This window comes from Petaurus breviceps, unplaced genomic scaffold, assembly GCF_028583685.1.
Source record: "Petaurus breviceps papuanus isolate PSGF00001 unplaced genomic scaffold, PetGlider_PUasm1.0 174, whole genome shotgun sequence".
Classification (NCBI taxonomy): domain Eukaryota; kingdom Metazoa; phylum Chordata; class Mammalia; order Diprotodontia; family Petauridae; genus Petaurus; species Petaurus breviceps.
This window is the reverse complement of record NW_027185761.1, coordinates 64,778,936-64,806,116: the sequence shown is the minus strand read 5'-3', so window position 1 is coordinate 64,806,116 and position 27,181 is coordinate 64,778,936. Positions and strand designations below refer to the sequence as shown.

The window sequence follows — 27,181 nt, the reverse complement described above, 5'->3', positions numbered from 1 at the left end:
ACTTTCAGGTGTGGGTATGGACCAGATGGTTGTTGAAGCCCCTTCCTCTTCCCAAATGTTGTAAAGTCATTAGTGTCTACATGGCAGTGGCGCTGTGCTGGCTGGTGCCTAACCCACCTTGCCCTGAGTTTGAATGCTACTACATGGCTTTGAGGTATGGGGGAGCCCTTCACGTGGCAGAAAGAGGCTGGACTTGATAAAAAAACAAACATGTTTCTAATACAACAGCACCACTATTTTTGGTTTAGAACAAACTGCAAACCAACATTTGATAGTCAACAGAAACTAGACAGTGGCCAGCACACTCATGTTTTATCAAAAGCAGCTTCTCATCATCCTGATATTTCTGGGTCTCAGGGGGACAGGAGAGAGAGGTGCACCAAGCCATGTGGGAGAGTCCTGGGTCCCACCCCAACTGGTCCATGAGTCAAGAAAGTTTGATCAGGGCTCAGAACCTTTGGAGGATTTTTTTTTTTTTAACAAGGAAAGAAGTTCGAGCACAGAGGACTGTTCACATTAAAACAAAAGCCAAAAATACAAGATGGATTGAGTTTTCCTGAAATATTAAGGCCTGCTTCCTGAATTATTCATCTCAGAAAATTACTGGGCCTGCGGTTGGCCTGGAGACATTCCAACCCTGATATGAAAATGGTTTGCCTTGACAAGAGACCTTCAGAGTTTTCTAGAGGATTATGACAGTTGACTCAGAGTGAGTCCCCAAAGCACAAAGGAAATGGCTCTCCACCAGAGTCCAAACTCAACTCAAGTCAGCCACCATTTATTAAGCACCTACTGTGAGCAAGGCAGATAATGATGCCCCTGATAACAAAGGACAAGAACCAAGCAAGGGCAAGTAAGAAGTAAAACTGTGAACACCATGGGCGTCACATTCCCAACACCCCCTTGCAGTGTCTTGCACCAAGCAGCCTAACAAATGCTAGCTGAATTTAGGGTGGTGCGCCTGCCCCCCTCCACAAAGCAGAGCAGTGAGGTACACTCTTCAAGGCTAGGATAGACTTTTCCCTTGTGAAGTACCCTTGCCCCAAAGCATTGCCATCTCTTCAGACTAACTTGAGAATTACCCGGGTGTCTTCTCTCTTTCATACATCAATGGCCACACGGGCAATGCCCTTCAGCAGTGCAGATCACTACTCCTCCACGCCTGCCCACACATACCATGGGGCTCCTGACTGTGTCATAGGCTCAAGGTCAGTGCCCTCATTTGACAGAGGATGCCGGAATCCCCTTCGGGGCTTTTAGCATTATGTGGGTGCACCAGGCCTGTTACCTAAGGGACCCACCACCTCTACTAACTCCACACCTCTTTGCTGTTATCTTTTCCTGCTCCTCTCTGTTGGCAACTGGTCATTGGTCACAATAATCCCGACAATAAATGATGGCTAGTATAACTCATATTATCCTCACAATCACCTAAGGAGGCAAATGCTGTTATTATTCCTATCCTATACATGAGGAGGAAAGCACTGAGGTGACTTGTCCAGGGTCACACAGCTGGGCAGCGGGACCCTGTCCACGGCATCACCCAGCGCAGAGTCTATCCATTCCCACCACAAAGCACTGACTTCGCAACCTGAAGCTGCTCAATCTTCCTGGGACTTGGTTTCTTCCTCTGTAAACTGAACGGACCAGCCTAGGTTCAAAGACCTCGAAGGTTCTTTCAAGGCTTGGATACAACATTCTGTGACCATCCATAGCCTTCCAGGTGCCCTGCCAAGACACTGGAATATTCCACTCTCTTTCACAAAATACTGGGAGCTGTACAGTCTTTCTGTGGCTAATGGATTACTTGGGGATAAAGAGCCAGAAATAATTAGCTCGCCCTCGGACGTGCTTAAGATGACTAAGTAGCTACATGCTGCCATCGGTCTTGGCCTTGTCTATACAATTACAGGGTGATTTGATGGCTTCCTTCTTACCAAACCAGAGTTCTGTAGAGATTCCGCATAGAAATAAAAATGTCCCCCAAAATGACTACGTAATGTGAATTACAGACCAGATTTTATCTTTCAAGGACCACACACTCTCCAAGGAAATGGAACCGTACAAGCCCCAAAGGATGGTGAAGCCACACAAGGCAGATATCAGACGGCTCCTGTTCCTAATGAGGACCTCCACATATATTTATCATAATATAATATAATATGGTATGTAATGTAAGAGTATATATATTTACCATAATATATTATATACATTATATATCATATTATACATTAACCATAATATATTATATGCATCATACTATATATTTACCACAATATAGTAATCATAATATATTATATATCATTAATGATAAATATAACTTTAATAATAATAAACTTACAGTAAATATATAAATGGCCTAAATATTATCTTTTTACTTGAAAACTATTTTCTTCACCTAATCTGAAACTCATTAGATTTATGGAGGTGAAAGGAATGGCATAAGTAAAAGGAAACTAATTGTAAAACATGAAAATGCATCTTTAACCCAACTGGAGAAAGCTTCTTACCCATCCCACCAGGATTGGGCCAACATGCTCAGTAGATCCATCCGTCTTCCTAACTTCTCGAAGTTGACTAAGAAGATCTAGACAAGAGAAAGGAAAAAGTCTTGGTTACCCATTCTGACATGGAAGCAGAGGGGAGGAAGGCCTTGGCCACTCACATTATTACATAACCAATTCTGGACTGGTTCTAACACTACTTAATTAGGTCTACACGTCCTGACTCATCCAGGGAACCAACCTCACCTTCGTGCAGAGGGATTAGAGAGTCCAGTGTTCCAAAAATCTGGTTTAATTCTTGTTCTGTCATTATGGAGAGTTTAAGCATGGGGTCATGATAAGCCTGTGAGGGCAAAGTGAAGGAGAGAAGATGTAATTAAAATCCAGGGAAACACATTTATTAAGAATTCATATTAAACTTTTTTTTTAGGTCAAGACACACTCGGCTAAGAAAGCATTCCAGAGATGAGTGAAAAGTCAGACAACAATAAAAGATTTAAAGGGTGGCTGAAGGTCATGACAGAAGCAATGTCACACTTGGTCGAAGACGTGAGTCATTCATGGCTCCGTGAGCCAGACATATGATCACTGCGACAAGAAGCATAAGGGGGAGGGCTTCCCTTTTTGATGGGGAAGGCTGGGAAGGAGAGGGAGTAGCTATAGATGAGGATACAGTGCAGTGAGTCCCCAAGCCCGCAGGGGGTCAAGGAGAGGCTGGCCCGCCTGGAGAGTGTGCAAGGACAGGATGCTACAGAAAGGGTTCTTTTAGAATTGCCCCCATGGGCCCTGCTGAGCTTCCATGAGAGGCACTTGATGGCAGAGGGCATTGAATGCCAAGATAAGAAGTCTGAGCTTTATTCTGCAGCCCATGGGGAGTTACTGAAGGGGAGGATGGGAAGTGACAACCAGAGGGGTCCTTGGGGAAGATTATCCCAATTATCCCCATGTGGGATGGATAAGGAGGAGACTCAGGTGGTAGTAATCTCAGTTAAGAGGAGGCTGTAACATTAGTCCAGGCATAAGGTGACAAGGGACCAAATATGTTGGACCAGAGGTCCTCTAGTCCAACCCCCTTAGTGGAGGGCACTGAGACTCAGGGAGGAAAGGTGGCTGCCCAACATGGAGTCAGTCAGGGGCCAAGGCAGAATTTGAACTCAGGTCTTTTTTTTTTTTTTGGCTTTTTGGAGGGCAAATGGGGTTAAGTGACTTGCCCAAGGTCACATGGCTAGTTTTTGTGTTAAGCATCTGAGGCCAGATTTGAACTCAGGTCCTCCTGACTCCAGGGCCACCCAGCCATCCCTAGGTCTTCTGTTGTTCCTATTCCCACTTAACTAGAGTTTGAAGGAAGGAAGAATTTACCCATCCGCTACCCATCCATCCATCCATCCATCCATCTGTCCATCCATGTACTATCATTTATCCAGTCACCCACCCTCTATACATCCATTCACTATCCCCTGTCTTTAGAGCTAGCCATTATCCATTTATCTATCCATTCATACTCTCATCTACTTTCTACTATTCATCTATCTACTTGTATCTCTCTCTCCCTCCCATCTATCCATCTTCTGTGCCCTGCACAGTATTGGGCTACATGTCAAACCTATATATAGTTATGGAATTAAACCACATTTCCCTCTGGCCCCTGCTGGAGACCTGGTGCCAGAGAGGCCGTTCTCCTGTGGGTCCAGTGTAGAGGGTGCCCCTCTGACTTCTTCTGTCTTCCTCCCACAAGGCTTTAGTGTGAGCCAAAGGGGCCCTGTCTACTCTTTGGGTGACAGTCCTAGTCATAACGTGCTCTCACATCTGTCTCAGCAGATAGATCCGTTCAGAAATAAGAAAAAGAAATAAGTCAATGTGAAAACTGCCAAGGGATTGCAACTTTTTAAAGTACCTTTTTTGCTAATTTCAAGTCCTCTATCAAGTCTTCCTCTCCTTGGGAAAGTTCGAATATTGCCTGAAAGAGATAAAAAAGCAATTTATTGGTGCTTTCATGGTGTCTCTCTTACTAAATTCAACTACTTGCACAGGGGTCAGGACTCCTGGGTTCTTAGGCAGGCTCTAATTCCAAATCAAGCATCTGATTCTGTCTCTGGGCAACTTCTCCAGTTGCCTCCCAGGTCTGGGACCTCTCCCTCCTCCTCTCTGCCTCCCTGGCTTCTCTGCTTCCTTCAGATCCCAGCGAGAATCCCTCCTTCTAGAGGAAGACTCCCCAAACCCCTCAAGGCTGAACCTTCCCACTGCTGGTTATCTGCACTTTCTCCTGCATGTAGATATTGTATATATATATATACTTGTTCCCATGTGGTCTCCTCCATCAGACTGAATTCCTTGAGGTCAGGGACTGTCTTTTTGACTTTCTCTATATTCCCAACACTTAGAGGCACACAGTAGGCACCGAGTAAACGTTTGCTGGCTTGAGAGTGTATGTGTGTGTGTGTGACATCAGACTCTAGGTCACAGCTTCCTCATCTGTAAAATGTGAGGAGGGGAGTGGGACTAGAGAACCTCTGAGGCCCCTTTCAGTGCTAACCACCTGTGATTATGGGACCAAATAAAACCTTTCATTTCTAAGCCTCACACTGTACTTAGCCGGCATTACCATGGTCGCTAGGCTGGCTCCTGCGCCTTTGTAAATAAACAGCTGAGAGGCTTCTCGGCTGTGGTTGTGGCTGATTCCAAAGCGGTGAATTCTGCCAATTGTAGGGTGGCCACCCAAACTCTCCACTCAGGGATTTAGGCGGGGGCAGTGCCCAGAAACCAGGGCCACCAAGCGGCTGCCGTCCTTGGCCACTCAGTGTATCACGTGTGCCCACTTCTCCATAATTTGTGGGAGGTAGGCCCAGGTGGACCATGGGTCACTGACTGCTCTAAGACTCCCCCAAACAAACGTGGGCATGAGTAAAAAGACAACTACAATTCGGTAATGGTTTCTCCCTTTTACTGTCTCCATCCTGAGAGACCAATGCACAAACTGCCCTCGTAGGAAGCAGGGCTACCGTCCTCACTTCTCTGCCTTCCTCCGGACCCTGTGCACTTCTCCCAACCACTTGCATGGCTAAAAAGTCCACATCCCCAAATTCCCTTCACCCTAAATCTCCAGAGGGAATACGCATTTTGCACAGGGCCTGGCAAACAATAGGTTCTTAATAAATATTGGTTCCCTTTCCACCCCTATCCCTTACTTTGTGCTTGGGAAACTGCAAAGACTTTAGAAAAAATGCTTTCCATTAATGACAGGGCAGGGCAGGGCAGTGGGTAGAGTCAGAGGGACCTGGGTTCAGGTCTTCCTTCTGACATACCTTGGGTAAGTTACAATGCCCCAGCAGCTCTGCACATCTGTAAATCGTAGGGCATGGGTGAAGGTGTTTCCTCATGTACCCAATACCTTACACTGATGAAATCATAGGTCTGGACCCAGCTCTGAGGTAGTGTGAGGTGTCGGCAGCAGGGCCAGGGTTCAGATTCTGGTCACTAGGTGGATCTCATACCAGCTCCTTTTCAGGAATGTACTGGCCTCAGGAAATCCAAAAAGCCTTAGTGCACTCATCTGCACACACACACAGGGAGTTTACACACTGGGAGTTCCCAAGCAAAAGAAATGACAGGTCCTGCCTTCCCCAGCCCAAGAAGGGAAATGCATTTCAGTCAAGGGTCCGCTTAGTCCTCTGGGGGGGGTTAATATTTATTGATGCGTACATACTAGCTTGAGATCCGACCTCTCTTTGAGAACCATGAGCATTGCCATCATATCTGCACAGTATTTTAAGGTTTACAAAATGCTGTCCTCACAATAACCCTGTAAATAGCTGGTGTATGAACGAGTGTTGCTGTTTTACAGATGAGGAAACTGAGGCCCAGACAAGGCCCAGGCTTGTCCAAGGTCATACATGTAGTAAGCAAACACCAAAAGTAGGATTTGAACTTTTGTCCTTTTAACTCAGCCTGGGGAGTTTCCACTGGACCACACTGCCCCACCATCCATTCCAGAACAAGGTCTCTTCCCAGAAAATTCTGCTGTCAGCAAGTATAGCCTGATCCCCATGGGGTCATCACTTTAGAGGGTCCATAGAGTCCAATCCCCTCATTTTACTGAGGAGGAAACCAAGTCACAGAGGAGCCAAGTGACCTGCTCAGGGTCTCCATCTGCAAAGTGTCTGAGGCAGGCTTCAAGTTCAAGTCTTCCAATTCCAAGTCCAGGGCTCTGCCCACCACCCCACCCAGCCAGGGGCCTGAAAATCCTGATCTAGATGAGGGTGGAAGAAATCAGGGAAACAAGGGTGCCACTGATTAGCACAGATTAACGAGGCTTTGGGGCATCCTTTACCGCTATTTGGATGCCTCTGTCTGACTAGGGTTCCCTTTTATTTTTAAACACGTTTTTTTCTTGATGCCTTTTAAAAATAACAACTATCACTTCCCCAACTGCAACCCCACAAAAAGCTCTAAAAAAAAAATGTGGCTAAACAAAGCAGTCCACGCTTTGACTGGATCTGCTGCAGATGGGACGCTTCCTTGGGAACCTAGAGCCCAGCGCCACCCTCTGCTGATGGGGGGACTGTCTCGCTGCTCGTCCACCTCCTGACACTCCCAGCTGCGTGACCCTGGGCAGGTCACTCCACTTCTGTTTGCCTCATCTGTGACATGAGAATCACAGGAGCACCTGCCTCCCAGTTTTCTTGGGAGGCCCAAGAAACAGGCAGTGTGTGCAGAATGTTTTGTGCCACAGCGATGTGCATGATGACGGTTACAGCAGAGATGGGAAGAGGGGACTAAGAAGTCCTTCCTCCAGCTTGGGAGACCTTCCTGAACGCACACTCCTTTTACCAGCCCAGGAATGCGAAGAATTTTGCCCAAGATCACACAAAACAGCAAGTGTGGGTGGGGGGAGGGAGAAGCACTGCCATTTCTCCACTTCAGGACATATATGCGTGAAATGATAATAATCCAATTTCTTAAATATAAATTTTTTAAATGCACTCACTATTTAAATGACTTCAACAGCATTGTTTCCAAATCAGCAATGGCCTGCCGCTCTCTTACTTGATCACCACCTGTTTTCCTTATGGTGTGCCTCCTTCTGACCTACTGAGAATCAATAGCCGGGGCAGAAACCTCTCTCTCCCAGCCGTGGTCAGCTCCACTTGACTGATCACACACACTGATCGACCGGAGCCTAAGATCCTACCTCTTGGCGTTTGATCTCCTTCGAGGTAAGCATCTGGTTGACGCACACATCAAAGGTCTCGCTCCACAACTTGCTGTCCCTTCGCTTGGTACTTGCAGGAGCCGCATTTCTGGACCAGGGTCGCGGGGCGAGGATGTCAGGGCGACTGTCGCTGCGGAAGCTGATTGAGCGCTAAATTGACGAGAGAAACAAAAACACAAACCCATTACTGATATCAGTCTGGAGACCTGGTGGGCCACAGATGGGCCCAGAGATACCGAGACGGAGGATGAACCCTCAGGACACTGGCCAAGCAGGAGATGCGCATCATGGACCCCAAGTCCTCTGAGAAACCTTTGGTTTCCTTGTCCTAGAGCTAATGATATTCAGAGCAGTCAACGTTTCATCCCAAACCCCAAGGCTAAGGGCCAGTGCCAACAATGTGCGGGATATCATCCTCTCACTGTCCGGGCATGGGGTGCAGATGGAGCCTAGGGCCCACAGACACTCAGCTCTTCTGGGTTCAACCCTCAAGTCGAGAAGCCAGCTGGGCTCTGGAGAGGAGGGGGCTGCAGAGAATGGAGGCACTGATCATCATCACACTGGAAGCCTACAGAACATTTCTCCAACCATGCCCTATTTTACAGATGAGGAAACTGAGACTTTGTAAGGCTAAGTGACTGGCCCACAGCCACATATATAGTCAGGAGCCAGGATTTCAAGCCGCAGTCTTTCCATTACATCACTTCTGCTTGTGAAATCAGTTGTGATTTCTGACTGAATTTTTACCTATGTGCACAGTAGTGGGGCTGGCTCCTTTAGGCTGTCAAGGTGGTGGGACTAAATATACAGAACGAGACACAAATTTGTGGCCAATGTGGGAAACTTATGTTTGGCTATATGTATTTGTTCCAAGGGTGGCAGGGTTTTTTTGGAAGAAAATGGGAGGGCCTGGAGTCCTGGCTCTGGGACCCTTCACTCATATGGCTCTGGGCAAGTCACTTGCTAAATCTCAGTTTCCTCATCTGTACAATGAGGCAGGATGATGCTTGCAGTATGTACCTCACATAGGTAGGTTCTAGTAAGAAGAATAGCTTTATACTAAAAAAAATACTTTAAGCTGGAAAACAAGTCATTAAAAAATTAAAAACAAAAGCAGAGTCTAACAGATTAAGAAAAAAAAGTGCCTGGACAGAAACTCCTTTATTTGTTGTTGTGGTGGGATAGGAGGCAGACCAAGCCCCCTGCACCAAACAGCCTCAGACTTCCTTGCACTCCCGGCCTTGTCTGTCTGATTGTGAAGCAGGCAGAAGACTCCATGAACAGTTGTCAGGTGCCTACTACGGACTGGGAACAAGTGTGTCATCTTTGCCATGTGTCATGGCACCACAGCTTGCATCTGGAAGCCGTGGCACCATGCTGGGCCACACCAGAGCCTGAGTGAGGAGAGCCCATGGACCGAGGGACCAGCCAGACTTCACTTCCAGGAAATAATGTCTCCCTAAAAAAGTCAAGGCCATTCAAAACCAGCTTTGCTGAGAGAAGGCTCCCTGAGCTTCCCAGAGGTCTTAGGGCCATCAGAGGACACCAAGTCTGCTCTAGGAGGTTCATTAGCATTGACAAGGTGTTTGAGCAGGCAAGAGAGGAATGCAGGCTCTAGCGGGGTCAGGGCAACTCCGTGGCTTCCCCTGCCCATCAACACCACAGGGATTCCAAGATCATAGGTGGCAGAATTGTCGACTTCTCAGGAGTCGCTGGGCCACCCATCCAGCAATCATCATGGAGGAAGTTGTACCCAAGGACGAGATGAGAAACAGGCCCTGTCCTCAAGAACAGACACTCTCCTGGGCAGATACTAAGCGGCTTAAGCCACCATGATATGAGGACGGAGACTGAGAGGAGGGTGATGGGGACGGTGAAGGGCTCTGGGCTCATGCCATGGAAGGTTGGCTAAAGGAACTGGGGAGAAGAGAAGGGAAGATCATTCTGGGGCATGAGAGCCACACCCAAGTATTTGAAAGATTGTGGAGGGGGCTCAGCCCTAGCAGTTGGTGGGGAGTGAAAGGAGGCAATGAAGAACTCCCTGACAATGAGAGGGAAATGGCAGCTTTGCTGTCCCAGAGTCATCTCCTCTATCAGACTGGGAGTTCCTTCAGGGCGGGCACTGCCTTTCCCCTTTCTTTGTATGCCCAGCACTTAGCACAGGGCTTGGCACACACTAGGTGTTTAATAAATGCTTGTGGATGATTGACTAATGGATTTCAGGATCATGGATTTAGAGCTGGACAGTACCTTGGAGACCTCTGAGTTCTCCTGCCTCATTTACAGATGAGGAACCAGGCCTCAAGAGGTTAAGCCCAAAGTCATCCAGGCTGCAAGGATCCTGGCTCTGAGTCTGTGATATCTCCCTCCTCTCTCAGGAACCACCCCATAGCTCCTTACTGTCCTTCACTACAAGAGTCCTTCACCTTTTGGGGGTCAGAGACTCTCCCTTTTGATAGTCAGGTGAATGACACGGATGCCTTCTCAGAATAAGGTTTTTAAAGACAGGGTTTGAACTCAGGGCTTCCTGACTCCCAGCCCACTGTACCTTCAAGCCACCGTATGATGCCATCCCTGGTCACGTACATGGTTAGAGGGGACTTCTGCTCATGTGCAAGCGGGACATGAGGTCACATGGGTCATCTCCAACCCCCCCAATTCTGCGATTCTATGAACTCTAATGACACCAGGGAGCCAAGGTCAGGAGCAAATGCTGATGGACAAAAGAGCCATCTGCAGCTTCAGGCCTCAGTTTCTTCATATGTATAACAGCAAGGCTGGCCTGGATAACAGTCCCAGTCCCACATTTTAGGGTTCTGACCTCTTGAGCATCATTAGCCAATCCACAAGGACCACTTTGGCCCAAACTCTGTGAGTTTAGAAAAGTGAGCCTTGCACTGACTCACCCAGGCTCCTGCCTGACGCAGGGAAAGGACACAGAGACGTGAGAAAAGAGAAGAGGCCATGCCCATGTGTCATCTACCTGGTGGGAAGCATCACACCACATGCATGAGAGAGGACAGGAAGTACACTGAGTCACAAGGCAACTGCACAGTTTCAGTTTCTAGGACAGTGAGGGGGCCTTTGGTGGAGTGGAGGTGGGGGAAAGGAAAGAGCTAAAAGAACACTTTCACTTGCTAAAATCAAGAGCCTGCCCTTTTCAATTCCCACCCTCTGAACAAGTGGGTTTTTTCCTTTTCTTTTCTCAGTCTCCCTAGCTCCCTTAGGCTGGAAGCAAAGGGGTTACCAAAGGGCCCAAACCCACTCCGAACAATGGGCGTCACTGTGATCCTCAGTCATGGAGGCATATATACCCAAGTCTTGGGAAAGCTTTTTGTAAATCTTTGCTGTTGGTCAAGACTGGGACCAGTGAGAGAGCAGGGATGTTGGTTGACAGATCTCCCCCAGTGGGAAAAATATCCCCTGCTGATGGACAGTCTGCCCTTGGGAGTGGCATGAGGGGCCAAGCTCGGGGTGCCACATACAGCTGAGAAGAGGGTGAGATGGAACAGAGCCAGACCCACAAATGTGTGGCCCCATGGGTGATCCTTGGAATGAGAAAACATTTCAGGGTGATCACGAGAATGCAGGAGTGAGGCTGGCCAGAGAGAAAAAGACAATCCAGTGTCTTAATTGGCAACAGCTAAAACAACATGGCTGTAGTCTACACGGATGGTGCAGATGGTCTCAACCATGGGTGTACAAGCACACGCCAGCTGATGGGAAATGGATAAGAGACAGCAGGTGGGGGCTGAAATGTCGATCAAATGGGAAAAATGGAAAATGCGTAGATGGAAATAGACACTTGGCAAAGAAGAGCATCAAATGGAAATATATTGGACCATTATTAGCTACAGTTTCTGTAGGCTGTGCTCTCATCATGTCCCTCTAAAGAACAGGAGGCAGCTGGGAGCAGCGGAAAGAACATTGCACTTGGACTTGGAGGGGCTGGTTGGGAAGCTTGACTCTGGCACTATCTGTGTGACTGTCACCTCTTCTGTGTCCATGTCTGCAAATGAAGGGATCGCAGAACCAGAGCTGGAGGAGACGCCCAAGTCCAAACCCCTCGGATGAGGAAACTGAGGCCCAGAGACCTAGCACTCTTTCTGCTCTACCAAATTTCCTCTCTAGTAAGAATGTCCTTTTTTAGGACACAAAAGCACAGCCTACAAAAATGGCAACACCAGCAAATCTAATTTGACTCACTATGCTCTTATCAAAGACAGTCAGTGACTTGCCCAAAGTCTCATGCAGGTTTGAACCTGGATCTTCTGGACTAGGTGACTGCCAAGGTTCCTCCTGGCTCTGAGTCTGTGATATCTCCCTCCTCTCTCAGGAACCACCCCATAGCTCCTTACTGTCCTTCACTACAAGAGTCCTTCACCTTTTGGGGGTCAGAGACTCTCCCTTTTGATAGTCAGGTGAATGACATGGATGCCTTCTCAGAATAAGGTTTTTAAATAATTGAATGGAATGAAGGAAATGCTAAATTTCAGTGAGAGGTTAGTGAAAATACAGATTCAAGTTGAAGATCCCTCCATGGAGTCTGTGTTGCCCAAATTCTAAAATGAAATACAAACTCCACGTCATCACTTACAGTGCTTTTTAATCTGGCTCCCATCTCTTCTTCCAATCTTATTCCCCTGCCTCTCTTCCATGCATTCTTCATTCCAACCAAACCGACCTAAGTTGGTCTGTCTTCAGCTTCTACATCACCTTCAAGACAAAGCCCAGTGCCAAATCCTATTAGGTGGGCCTCGGATCTTGATTCACTTTTCCTCTTGTCATGACTTTGTGTTATTTTGTATGTAGTAATTTGCTAAACTGAGTTCATATGGGGTTCCCTCAACAGACAGTAAGCTTTTTGAGGGCAGGGACTATTTTGTCTTTGTCGTCCAAGACCTAGCATGAAGCCTGGAGCATAGTAGGTACTTAATGTGACTGGTGAATTTTATCTTGATTCACTTCTGTGGAGCCTAGCAACAACTTTGTATGGGACATTCCATTTGTGAGAACTTGTCCCAGAGGAATTCTTTGCGTTCATGTTTTTTCCTTACATGTCTTCAGGCAGATTAAAAAGAGTAACCCACACCATTTGGCAGCTCAGACTGACACCAGGAATCACGGCAGCTGTAGTCAGGACTCAAGTCTCCATTGGAAGATCTTCAGAAGGCCCGAGCCATGAGTCATGCCTCTAGACACATTGCTGCACTTAACTTTCAGCAAGCCTGTCTCTTTAAGCCACCCTAATGAAGGCTTTGGAGTGGCTCACAATCCTGCCACCTCATGTATCCCACTAGGGAAAAATAATGAGGAGGGGGAAAAAGCCTACTTATGTAGGGGCAGAGGGAAAATGTGAGTCTATATGTCACACAAAACAGAACAGGAAACAGAGAGGGTAAGCGAAACATATATTTAGCATCATTATCAGTCAAGTTCAATTCTTTGTGACCCCATTTGGGTTTGGTCATTTCCTTGTCCAGTTCATTTTGCAGATGAGCAAACAGGGTTTAGTGACTTGTCCAGGGTCACATAGATAGTAAGTACTTGAGGCCAGACTTGAACATATCCCCTGCTCAAAAAACTTCAGTTAAATGGTGGAGGAATGAAGGGGTTGTGGGAAGGGGGACTGAGCCTCTCCAGCTTGCCTAGGCTAGAAGTGAAGTGGTCACTCATCATTAATTGTGTGGTGTGAAGTTTTGACTTGCTTAGTTTTCCTGACCTGAGCTGGTTCTCCCCTCCCTAGGCAGCCCAGTGGCTTTCTGCTCTCCAGGGGCTCACCATATTGGTTCTATCACCTACTGCAGGTCAGAACTCCTGAAGGAAAGTGATCCCCACCAGCCTTGGCCCCTCCAACAGCCAGGATTAGGGGTGTGCAACCACCTCGATGCTTGGCTCCCTCAATCACTCATCATTGTTTCTAGACATACAATAAAGGCCCAATTCTTGAGCATGACTTCAAGGTCACTGGCTGCCAGGCTCCGATGGGTTTTCAAATCCAGGCTTTATGGATTTTTTCTCATGCTCCAGCCAAACAGCTATATATGATCCCATCCCCCGAGCTTCCTATTTCCATCCCATCCCCTCTCCCTCCCATCTCTGCCTGTCCACAGTTTCAAGGCTCATCTCAAAGCCTACTCCATTCTTGGAACTTCATCCCCCACTCCCAACACATTAATGCAATCAAGAGTATTGACTTAGGAGCTGAATAGAAGGCCTACCACCCCAGAATATGTTGTCAGAACACATAGGCCCAGGTCCATACTTGGCTACATTACCCTGGACAAATCCCTTCCCTTCTCTGGGACTCAGAAAGAGATGATGGCTAAAGGTCCCTATAACTCAAAATCCCAGCATGCCTCTCTCTGGATCATGTCCTCTCTGGACCTCAGTATTCTCATCTGCCAAATGAAGGGGCAAGACTAGGGGTGCCTAAGGTCCCCTCCAGGGCTGACTCTTCTAATTCTGTAATTGTTCATCTTTATGTTATCCCCACAGTGCCTAGGTTGGGGTCTGGTACAGAGCAGAACACTCAATCAATGATCAGAAAATGGCAAAGAAATGGTGCTATGAAGTGGTCTAAACAAACACTAATCAATACAGAGGGTGAGAGGACTCATCACAATCAAAGGTCTTGGAAAGACCCAAGCAAGGAGGTGTCTGCAGAGACACAGGCTCCTAAGACCACAGACAGAGCCAGAAAAGACCTCAGAGGTCAAGTTCAACTCTCTTATTTTTAAATTTAATTTAATTTAATTTTGCTTTATGGAGGGGGAAGGTAGGGCAATTGGGGTTAAGTGACTTGCCCAAGGTCACATGGCTAGTTTTTGTGTTAAGCGTCTGAGGTCACATTTGAACTCAGGTCCTCCTGACTCCAAGGCCAGTGCTCTATTCACTGCGCCACCTAGCTGCCCCTGCTCTCTTATTTTTACTGATGGGGAAACTGAGGCAGACAGCAGTCAAATTACTTGCCCGGGTCACACAGCTAGTAAGTGTCTGATGAAGGATTCGAGCCCAGGTTTTCCTGATTCAAGTCCAGTAACTTATTTCTTACACTTCTTGTGATCTAGAAAAAGCCTCTGGAAGAAAGGTTGAATAAAATAAAGCTCCTTTCAATCTGGGGAGAAATGTTGGAAATGAGATTAAAGACTCTTTTCGGCAGCAGCTTCAAGACATTCCCTTGGTGGTGGAAGATGGTCTAGCCCAGGAGAGAGGTCACTGAAGAGAAGAGACTCTTCCCAGGCCTACAGAGGCCCAGCATTCCAGGGCTGGTCCTGGAATACACCTGGTCCAACCTGGTCATTGTTCAGGGGAGGGACCTGAGGCCCAGAGATGGGCAGACTCCTGCTTAAGGTCACACAGCAAGACAATGGCAATCGCGGAGGAGAACCCAGGTCTTCTTCCTCTGCCTCCCACTTACTATAGGAAACCCTTTTCCATCCCCCTTAATTCTAGTGCTTTCCAACTGTTAATTACTTCCTATTTATCTGAGCTATAGCTTTAGCTTATGGGTGCAAGGTCACACTCATTTTGTCTCCCTCAATAGACTGAGAACTCCTTGAGGGCATGGATGGTCTGCTACTTTTGTCTCCAGCAGGTGCTTAATCATTGCTTATCAACTGATTGATTTAGTCCAGTATTTGTCCTTTCTTTTAAAAACAATTTGACACTTACTAAGTGACTACTGGGTAGAAAGGTCCAGGGCTCTTTCCCAAGCTAATGCTAACATCTCACAGTCTGGTGCAGCAAGTCAGCTCTTGGAGTCTATAAGTGTTTATTAAGTGCACACATGCAGAAAGCTCTTAATTAGATCATGACATGGTTCCTTAACTGTTCAATGTCCTATTCTCTCAGGCTAGATGGAAAATCCCTTCATTTCATAGGCAGGAATGAAGAAGATGATTAGGAATCAAGTAAGTAAGAGTTTTATCTTGCACCTGTTAATGTTCCAGGCATAGTATGGGCTCAGGATGATACCGAAAGGATAGCCCTGCCCTCAAGGGGGGTTATACTTTACTGGGGGAGAAGACATGCACACATAAGCCTATACCAAATATAGGAGAAGCAAGTACAAGTAGATGGTGGGGTACTGGAGTTGGGGGGGGGGGCGTCAGGAAAGGCCCGGAACGCTGGGGCTTGAGCCAAACTATGATGGAAACTACAGATTTTAAGAAGCAGAGGTGAGGACGGGTATGCCTTTGGGCAGGGGGCACAGCCAGTACCAAAGACCAGAGATGGGGGATGAAGAGCTGTCTAGGAGGAAGTCAGGATGGAGGCCTGCGGAGTGCGTGAGGGGGAATCCTGGATAAGTCCAGAAGGGAAACAGGCCAACCTGTGAAAAGCCTGAAATTCCAAACAGAAGAGTTTATGATTTATCCTTGAACCCATAAGGGAGTCAATGGAGTTCACTGAGTAGGGAGTGGTGTGGAGTGGGGAGAAACTTGAGGCAGGCAGGTGCCCGTGGGCTACTGGGGCCGCGGTGAGAGAAGGGGACACATGCTGGAGCTACTGTGGTTGTAGAACGGACGATACTTGGTGATTGATCAGGTATCTGGGGGGAGGCGGAGGACCCACATCCAGGGGGAGTGGGTGCCAGTGGATCTGGAGTCAGGAAGACCTGAATTCAAATCTTGCCTCAGACACTTACAAGTTGTATGACCTTGGGCAAATCACTTAAAAAAAAAAAGTTTGCCTCAGTTTCCTCATCTGTCAAATGGAGATAATAATAGAACCTACCTCCTAGGGACAGTGTGATGAGAATGAATGTAAAGGCTTTTCAAAACTTGAGGTACTTTGTTATTGTGATTCTGATAATGTGGAGGACATCATGGTGGACAAACTTGGAGCCTAGAAGATGGTGGTGCCCTTTGCAGAAATAAGGACGTTCAAAAAAGGGCTGGATCTGGGGGAAAGGAGAGTAAATTCAGTTTGAGATATTTAATTAAGTGTGAGGTGCTTCACTGTGTCCCCTGGGCAGCTGGTGATGTGGGACCTGGCTGAGGCATCTGCACCAAGATGATTTGATCGTTAAGCCTGTGGTTGCTGGTGAGGTTAATAAGACAGAGAAAAGAGGCTAGGACAGAGTTTGGGGGCCACCCACATCCTTCCCCAGTCTCGATAGCTTCCTTTTTTGGTCACATAGACGCAGGGTTCATTAGAGATCACAAAAACAAAAGAAAGCTAAGAACTAATGACAAACGCTCATTTTGCTTTTATTTTTGGATTTGGCTTCTTCTATCACTGGCTTTGTTTGGGGAAAAATAAACTTTTTCTTAAAAAGAGTTGACTTTTAGGAAACTAGATTAGCTTCATTTGAAACCTGCTGAGAGGAGCTCCATGCAAATTAGATGTGAATCTTTCCCAGACCCCCTCATTCTAGCACCATCCTTTCCATCAGCTGGGCCCTGCCAGGGAGCTGCCTTCTCCAGGAAGCCTCCCTGGACCAGCACCTGGATCTCCTTCTTCTCCTCCTGCTCCCTCCAGAACTTCTTCTTTCCAGTCCACAATCGGGGGCTGCATTTCAGCTCTCCGATCCACTGAGCATTATTAAGCAGTCTTATGAATAGGGCAGTCACTTACATTATTATACTGGTCCCAAACTGCAGCCATCTTGTACCCCTAGCTAGATGTGTCCATTCCTCAGCTGTAGGGTCTGTGTTCTCACCATGCCTAGGATAGGGCTAAGTGCACCTGTACTGACTCAGTAATTACAGGGCCTTGTGTAAAACCCCCTTGGACAGACCCTGATGTACAGTTATGTGTCCTATGGAAGATCTTAAGTGGATTCCGAGTCAGACTCAGTTACTGTCCTTGAGCTCTGATAAGATTCCTCCTTCTCAAGGGAGGGAATAAGACATTGGGACATAACTGATTTGAGGGAGTACATTTGGGCATACGAAGCTCATGGCTTGGGGTGGGGAACCTGAGCCCTGGAGGCCACAAGTGACTTTCTAGGTCCTCAAGTGCAGCTTTGTGACAGACTCCAAGTTTTACAGAACAAATCTTTTATTAGGGGGATTTGTTCTATGAAGTTTAGATTCAGTCAGAGGGCCGCCCTTGAGGATGCACCTCGAGGCTGCAGGTTCCCCACCCCATCATGGCTTTTTGGAAGGATTCTGAGAAAAGGAAAAGGGGAAGGTCCCTCAGCTCCTCTACTGCCTTCCTCACTCCCATGTTCCCCCTTATCTGTAAAGTGAAGGGAGTGGACCCTTCTAACCCACAGCCACCTACCTACTTCTTCCTGCCTCCCCATTTTTCTCACACTTCATTTCTAGCACAGGCTCTTGGTTACCCTTCTACACGTCACACACTGGGTCTTCTCCCCAATTCTCACAGACCACGCGACATCTCCCGCCTTCATCCCTTTGGTCTGACTGATGTGCATGGCCAGAATGCCCTCTCTCTTCTTCTCTACCCCCTGGCTTCTTTCAGGGCTCAGGTCCAATCCCACCTTCTTCAGGAAAACTTTGCCAGTGAAGGGACTGGGGCCCATGCTCACACAGACAGCAAATACAAGAGGTGGCCTTTGGACTAATTTCTACTCAATACCAACCCTACCAGTGTGCTTTTCAGGAAGGGGGCACAGTCAGGATTCCCACTCAGGTTCCCTGACCCCAAAGGGAGTACACTGCCTCCCATGGTTGCATCATTCCAAATAGAAATATTTCCTTTCCAATATCCTAATGAATAGATGTGTGATGAAATCATAAAGTGGGAAGGATTTATTAAAGAGGGAGAGAGCAGTAACCAAGAGCTGGGATTCAGGAGATGGAGCCAGCGCCCAGACAGGCAGGCTTGCCTCCCAGACACACGCACACCAAGAATAAAGGCCTGAATGAGGTCATCACAAACGGAGCCTCACAGAGCAGGAGCCAGCCTTGCTTTCGAATGCAGCCACAGAATCAGCAGTCTAAGCTTCCAATGAGAACAACAGCTGTGCACAGCTGTGAGAGGGGCTTGGGGAAAACGTCTGGCCAAAACCCAATTCACTTTCTTCCCTGCATGCCACTGGAACGAATGCAGGTCTCCTTTCAGAGCGGGGCCACATTTCCCTCGTGAGTTGAACAAGATGGGGTGAGAGGCATCTCGGCTGGCTCTGGCAGCTCCAGATTCAGCCCTTCTGGATCCAGAGCGGACAGAAGGCAGGGCAGCCAGGCCCTCAGAGCCCCCATTCCCATCCATGCCACCCTTGTGGGAGGGGGCAGCAGCTCTCCAAGCACACAGAGTCGAGCAGACGGACCATCAGCAAGGGAAAAGCAAGGGCTGCTATGGCCCAGATGACCTTGTCTGTCCACGGCCTCCTCCACGAGCAGGGATACCACTGTGAACCATCCTGGCACTGATGAATGACATCAGGCTCTTTCCAGATGCATTTCCTTGCCTACAGAAAATGCACCATAAATACACATCCTTGGGCATCCAGTCAGAGGAAGAATGCTCTTCTACCCAAGAACCAAAGAAATAAATGGTCCTGAGACAAGCACAGGCCTAACTAACAAAGAAGGGATGTCTTCAGTATCATCTCTATGCAAATGACTCATGGAGCAGTAGAAGGAATATGACCAGGGAATCTGAGGGCTCAGGTTCAAATCCTGCCTACGTGTGATCCTGGGGAAGCGACTTTACTTCTCTGGGCTTTAGACCAGCTGATCTTTCGGCGATCCCTCCTGGCACTAGGTCTGTGGCCCTGTGACTCCATATTGATATACCCAGCCCCAATCTCTCCCCTCTGTTCTGGCTCAATAGCTGCAATCGTCTCTTCTTCAGAACACCCTCCCAGGATCACACACTCGCCATATCTAGCTCTCGCCTCCGCCTAGAATGTCTGTTTCTGTTGAAGACACCACTAGGTTAGAAACTTGGAATCATCTTGGCATGGCATAATAAGGGTGGGATAATGCTAACCTTGGAGTCAAATCCTGCCTCTGACCCTTATTTACTGTATGACCTTGGGCAACTGTCCTCGAAGGCTCATTTTCCTTTCAAAGTTTCTAACTCCTCTGGGTGACAGAGGCGTCTAGGCCTGGAGGAAGGAGAGGTAGGAGGAGAGTTAGAAATATTATTTTTGTTGCTGGACATGGGGGATGGGGGTTCGGAGGAAGTGAAAAGGATCAGAACCAGGGTGGTGACAACGTATAGAGAGAGGGGTAAAGAAAAATGTGAGAAACAGAGGATGGACAGAATCCACCAGCCTTGGTAACTAAAGAGAGGCTAAGTCAAAAACCTTAGGAACCTAGTTTACAACTGGAAGGGACCTAGTCCAACCATCTTATTTATTGAAGAGGAAAATGAGCCTTAGAGGTCAAGTGTCCTGTTCAAGGAAAAGAAGAAAAAACATGGGGAAAAAGAGGAGAGAACGAACCAAGGCTGAGGAAGGACAGAAGAGAGAAATTAGCAGAAGGTGGCGGTAACCTCTTTCCGGCCTCATTAATCATCAATCCCCCTCTTGTGCTCTGGGATCCCGCCATACTGGCTTCTGTCTGCTCCTCACACCCAACACTCCATTTGCCACCTCTACCCTGGTGATCATGCTCTCTGCCTGGGAATGGGCTCCCTCCTGCCTTCTGCCTTTTTCACAGGACCCAAGCTCCCACACCTCGGACATGACGGAATGATTGAACACCACCAAAGTGCTAATGCCCTCTCTCCTTCCCTCCCTCGGATTTATTCTCAATGAGACAAGAGGCAGCATTAGATGGGGGACAGGCAGCTGTCCTTGGTGTCAGACCCGCCCCGGGAGGGCTCCCTATCCCAATGATATTCAGTCCCTATACTTAGACATGTAGCTGTTGTCTCCCTCAACAGAACAGGGAAATGTCTCCCCCCCTTTTTAGGGGAGGGCTCTTTGTAACTCCAGCACAGCTTAATTAAAGCACATGGATTGTATTTGTGTTCCCAGTGCCTACAATGGGGCTAGGCCCATAGAAGGCACTTAAAAGTGATTATGAATTAACTCATGGCCAGACTGGTCTTTGTGATGCCAAGAAAGGCTCACAGGTCACATCCCCTGCTCCTAGAAAACTCAATGGCTCCCCATTGCCGACCAAACAAGAAACATTATCTTTCATGAGGCCCGTTAGAGGGCCTCCTCTATCTGGCACCAGCAACCTTTGTAGTTTCATCTCGAGGGTTCCGTCCCTTTCCTCAGCTGTGCCCTCACCTGCCTCCTGGATCTCAGCCCTCCTCTCCCAGGAGCCTTAGGTCTCTTCTGCACCTTCCCTTCCTCTTTATTCCCGTGGGGCCTAATGCTGGTGCACCATGTGCCTGGATGACTGAGGGAGCTTCTGCAGTGAGGGTCAGCAGAGAGTGCTGGGGGTGAATCCAGGCGGCAAATCTCTTTACCTCCACTGGTCTCAGTTTCCTGATCTATAAAAGGGGGTGGGGGCTGAACTCAATGATCCAAACAAAGGTCTTTTCTGGTTCTAGATACAAAATGGCCTGACAGTTTCCATGGTCTTGTATGGTTCTATATGTGACCCTAAGATCCTGAGGTCTTCCTGCCTCCGCTTGCCTCCCATTTCAATGGATCCTTCACCCATGACTGTCAGGTTAATCTTCCCTATGTGTGGGTCACATCACTGCTCCACCCAAAAACCGCCAGTGGCTCTCTACTGCTTACCAAAGTTCCAACTTTACCTGACATTCAAGGCTTTCCACAATCTCCAGCTACCCAACCTTCCCAGTCCTACAATCACACAGGAATGGATCTGTACCAGGTCCACACTCTATCCAAACATGTCTTTCGCCCATGGTGTTTCCCTATGCCTGACAAACCCTTTCTCCAGCCACTACAAGACCACCTATTCTTTCAAGCTCCATTCAAAGGAGCCTTCCTTGATTTTTTTCCTATGACCAATCATTGCCAAAGCATAAATCACCCCTTTCAACCTCATACCTCAAAAGGTACCTTGTTCTGCCCTTCTCTAACACACTTATCATGTCTTGTAATTAACTGCCAACATATCACATGAGCTGCATGAAGGCAGGGACCATATCCTATTTATATTTTATCTCTCTCCTAGGGGATGCAGGTGCCTAATTCATGTTTGATTTAAAAAAACAACAGAATAAACTCTGTTTACCCCAGATGTAAAAAACTACAACATGTCTTCCATGCCACTTAATTTCCTGCAAGTGCCCAGATGAGGAAAAAGGCAAAGTAAATATTTCATAGACCCTCCGAGACCATCCTGTCCAGCCTTCAGCCTTCTATAACACATCCAACCACTGGTTCTGTCCACAAAGATGCTCCAAACACTACATCAAATGCTCTGTTAAAGTTCAGGCAAACAGTACCGACAACAGGCCCCTAAGGAGACGATCCTATCAACAGAGGAGGGTAGTTAGTCTGGGGGACCTTCTGCTAACGAAACCACACCTGCTCTCATCATTCAAATAATTTAATAAGAAGTTTAATCATGAAGACTTTGGGGGTACATGAATTTTTCTGGGCGTTTTCTATAGTTTTGCCAGTAATCACCTCAATTCTCTGAATATCCGTCTCCGCGTCTGCAAAATGAAGGGGTGGATCAGATGGCCTCTTTTTTAAAATTAAGGTTTTATAATGAGCTGTGCTGCATTTTTGAGTAGTTCAGGTAGCTGGAAAATGCTTTTGAAACAAGGCTCATTTGCTCTATTTCTACAGCACATGCTTTACTTTCCTGCAAACATCTATCGGCCGACTGAAAAAAAACCCAGCCATTATCACAGAAACAACAAATGCTTCTTTGAGTCACGGGTCATGGTACCCAGTATTTATATGAGACACAGACAATGAATCCTTTCCCAAGAGTTTAAACATTAAGGCAATGACAGCCCCGAGAAGCCCTTTGGAGCACCAAGCCTAGTTGCCCACAGGGATGAAGCCTACAACTGGTAAACTCCTTTCAGAACAGCTCACGGGCCCTGGGCCAGTGTTCAGGCACCTCTCCTCCATGATGTCTCTGAGACCATGAGAGTGGCTCGGCCAGCCAGGCCCCCATCTTTGAGTGCCTTGGCCAAGTTCTGAGTCTTGGAGCAGGGACTGGAAATTCCTCCAGGGCCTGAAGGAGCTGTCTGCCCAGGCACCTTGGGGCGGAAATCCCTTGATCTCTGAGCTGCCCCTCCCAGTCCAAAGACCACATTGTTGGGCAGAGAAAACACAATCGAGATAAAAGCGGAGAACGGCCATCTCCTCTTCTGCCCTTATCACCTCTTTGCACAGTGAGCAGGCCTCTGCCCACCTTCCACCTTCCTCTTTTCTATAACACATCACAAAAAGTCCTCTGGGGGATGTCTGGACCATGCAGCACCAGCTTCAGCTCAATCAGGGTTTGAATTCCTACCCCTGCTCCTTTTAATTTGGGGGTGGGGATGCCGCAGACTTGTGATTTTATGGGCATAGAGAGCTCCTAATGAAGAAATCATTGTTGTTCAGTCATTTCAATTGTGTCTGACTCTTTGTGGCCCCATTTGGGGTTTCCATGGCAAAGATACTGGAGTGGTTTGCCATTTTCTCCTCCAGCTCATTTTATAGAAGAGAAAATGGAGACAAATAGGGTTAAGTGACTTGCCCAGGGTCACACAGCGAGCCTTGTTTCAATCTTGTTAACAGCTAGATAGTATTGATACAGTATTTTAAGGCTAACAAAGACCTCTACCTAAATAATCTCCTATGATCCTTACAACAACCCTGTGACATAGATGATAATATTGTGTTCATTTTACAAATAAGGAAACTGAGGCACATAGATGTTAAATGGCTTTCCCAGCATCCCACAGCTAGTAAGTGATTGAGGTCAAATTTGAACTCAGGCCTCCTATCCATTGTGACATCTAGCTGCCTCTATAATGATAAGAATAGATGATATTTATGTAGTATGTTACACTGTCTCTGCATCTTTGCAAGAGCCCCATGAGGAAGGTCCTGCTGGTATGTTTGCCCTCATATAAACTTCCCTGAGGCTCAAAGAGATTGCCTACTAGTCTGCTCTCTTATAGATAATAGTCTAATGTTCTTCCCGATACACAAAATGACTTCTCCTTATCATTTCAGTTGGCCTGTGAGCCCCCTGTGCATCCACATCCACATTAGCCTCTCTTCTTCCTCATTGGAATTGTTTCAGTTTGCATCTTTTTTTTTAATCCTTTTTATTGGGGGGGGGGAAGGCAAGACAATTGGGATTAAGTGACTTGCCCAAGGTCACACAGCTAGTTAAGTGTTAAGTGTCTGAGGCCATATTTGAACTCAGGTCCTCCTGACTTCAGAGCCAGTGCCCTACTCACTCAGTTTGTATCTTTAAATATTCATTACGGATTCCTCTGGGCTAACTTAAAGACCGGACCCCCCCCCCCCATAGGTGTTAAGTGACTTGCCCAGGGTCACACAGTTACTAAGTATCAAGTGTCCCCTTAAAGTTTTAAGGCATGGGATATGGGATTCTCCCTACCCTTTCTCTGAACCTGTTCCCAAACCCACAGGGCTTGTCAGACCCTGCCCTTGCAGCCCTTGTGACCTTGTGACCTTCTCTCCCATGAACTCCAAGCTGGACAATCACTTGACCACAAAGTTCCTTTTCCTTTTGCTTCGGCCAACATTGTTAGCTCACCTTTGACCATCCATATGGCCACATTAATGTAAGCCCAGGAGCCCAAAGACTGGCAGAAATTAAGCCAGGCCTGAAAGAAGAAAGGTGATGAAATATTCAGTACAAGAGGCCTCAGAAGCAGGTTTAGTAAGCTGGAATGAGCCTGCAAATGTAGCCTGAATCTCTGGTAGCCTTCAAAGAGCTAAGGCATGGGTGGGACATCAGAGAACCATGGAGGGACGGACACTTGCAGGATCCCTAAATCACGAGTCTTCCCAGACTGAATAACACAAAACGCAGTGTGAAAATAACACCCCAAACCACAACACCTCCACCCATTATTTCTACCTTCTCTCTCTACCCAAACTGGAACTCAACCTCAGGAACCACTCTGGGCTGGAAGAGGTGAGACTTCACAGTGCCCAGAACCACCCAGCCACGGGGCAGGAGAAGAGCCCCGCCCTCCATTGGCATGTAACAGGGACTGGCCTCCTTGTGTCTGTATCTAGAGGACTTAGCACAGCACCTGGGATGGAGTAAATTTAATAAATGCTCACTCCCTCCTTGTCTGTCTGTCTGTCTAGGGCAGTGAGGTGGCTCAGTGGATAGAGGGCTGGGCCTGGAGTCAGGAGGACCTGACTAGCTTTTTACTAGCTGTGGGACCCTGCTCACATCACTTCACCTTGATTTCCTCAGTTTCCTCATCTGTAAAACGAAACAGAGAAGGAAATGGCCAACCCCTCCAGTATCTCTGCTGAGAAAACCCCAGATGGAGTGTGTGTCTCAGTCGCTGTCTCTCCCTCTCTCTCCATTGGCCTTCTCCAGGGCTCAAAACTTGGAGCGACATCATGGAGGGTGATGAGCAGAAAAACCGTTCCCAGAGTTTGGTCCTTTGTTCCTCAGTCCTTTTGTCCTGGGCTTTGATCAAGAGGAAGAATGTCCCTAAGTGCAGATTTGGGCACCGGGGCTTTAGCCGAGCCTGGCTTTCTTTGAAGACGAGCAAGCGAGTGAGCGTTTAATTGCTGGCTGCACGTGCCAGCCCTGGGAGCTGGCCCTTTGATCCTCCAGGGCGCACCGTGATGAAGCAGCGTTAACACGATCACGCCTTTGGAGATCCAGCTCTAGGAGACCAAGCGCTGCCTCCAACAATTGCCGGGACAGAGAGCACAGCTTCCTAGGGACTGCTACGTGGGAACGTTCCGCTGTGAAAGGAAGCTTTTTCTTCTTTCTCAAAAATCCATTCCCTATGTCGTGGCGGAGTATACAGAGCTGAACTTGGAGCCGAGAAAAACTGGGCTTAACCCCCAACTTTGACACTAATCGTAGGGCTGCAGTTGAATCATCTGACTCCCTGACCCTCTGTGTCTTCTGTAAAATTGGAGTGCTGATATTCAGGCTAACCATTTCACAGAGTCACAGTAAGGATCAAATAAAATAATACAAGTGAAAGCAAAACAGAGAAGAACGGTGCAGTGGATACAACCTTAAGCTTGGAGCCAGGAAGATCAGAATTCAAATCCTGCCTCAGATAACTAGCTGCGTGACCCTGGGCAAGTCATTGGATCCCTGCCTGCCTCAGTTTCCTCATTTATTGAATAAGAATGGTAAAAGTATCATAGGAGATAGTCGACCTTAAAACACAATATAAACACTCTTTTCTAATCGTGACTAATCATAAAATGTTTGGTGAACTGAATTGATGTGACAGTTAACGTTATTATTGATGTAATGTTTATCATTCCACAGGGCTTGGAGTCAGAATCTGGGTCCAAATCCCAACTACAAGAGGCAGCAAGGCAGTGCAGGGAATAGAGCCCTGGGCCTAGAACCAGGAAGACCTGAGTTCAAATCAGGTCTCAAGACACTCATTGGCTGTGTGACCCTGGGCAAATCACATAACCACTATCTACTTCAGTTTCCTCAACTGTAAAATGGGGTTAACAATACCACCTTCCTCCCAGGATCAAATGAGATGATATTCGTAAAGCACTTGGCATATTGCCTGATATATATAATGGGCACTCAATAAATGTTGGTTTCCATTCCCCTTCCTAGTAGCTATTTGATCATGAGAAAAATCACTTAACTCTTCTGACCACTGGTTTCTTTTCCCACAAAATGGGGAGAAGCGTTTTGAAGCACCCATTTTTTCCCAGGGCACTGAGAAGGCAAAATGGAAACAAGGTATGTCAATGCTCTACTGAGTGGTGCCTTCTTGGATGGCGCTGGGAGAGAAATGGTCCCGAAAGGAGGGGCAACCTTGCTATTATTCTTTTGGGGGACCCTTAGTATTATTCCTTTCACTATAAAAATGCATGGTCATTTGTAGGGTTAGGGACACCTCTGATTTCATTGGTACTAGGGAATCCTGGGTTTGGAAATTCCCTTTACTAAAGTAGGTCAGCATCCTTTCTCTAGGACATGTCAGAGGGTAGACTTGAACCCAGACTTTGCTGCCTTTAAGGCTGTCTGTCTTTACTATGCCAAAATGCTTCCCAGGTCCATCCCGCCAAACAGCACTCCAGGGAAGAACCCCAGAGTTCTGGGCAGAGTCTGACACGCAGCTGGACAGCAATGCCAGTGAAAGGGGTGCGTCTTACCTGCAGGGTCTGACTGATTCGCTTCAGCGGAGTGGCCTTCACAGGTGGGATGAGGTTTGCCAGCGACGTGACTCTGGACAGGGGCTTGACCCGCTTGTTACTCGGCTCCTGTGGGTTTCAAACCAAACAACGACAAAGGTCACTTTGCAGCTGTTGACGTCACAGGACCAGTTGCTGCTACTCACCAGCCCCAGGCCATGAGCACATCTGCTATGCAGCAGAAACACTCCTGGTCACCAGGGACTGAGTCCTCCCTCATCTGTACTCAGCGGAGAAGGAAGGAGGGTGCTGGTCACTGGCTGC

General features: G+C 47.5%; 1 protein-coding gene across 2 annotated transcripts in view; it reads right to left on the bottom strand.

Annotated features, from left to right (window-relative positions):
- The window catches only part of ARHGEF3 (Rho guanine nucleotide exchange factor 3), a 287,829-nt gene that overhangs the window by 16,789 nt on the left and 243,859 nt on the right, over positions 1-27,181 (bottom strand). For both annotated transcript variants that reach the window (XM_069084344.1, XM_069084346.1), the window contains 5 exons: positions 26,879-26,986; positions 7,693-7,863; positions 4,399-4,461; positions 2,751-2,847; positions 2,511-2,587 (listed from right to left, as the gene is read on the bottom strand). In XM_069084344.1, the coding sequence (XP_068940445.1) occupies positions 2,511-2,587; positions 2,751-2,847; positions 4,399-4,461; positions 7,693-7,863; positions 26,879-26,986 (516 nt within the window). The remainder of the gene's footprint in view (positions 1-2,510; positions 2,588-2,750; positions 2,848-4,398; positions 4,462-7,692; positions 7,864-26,878; positions 26,987-27,181) is intronic.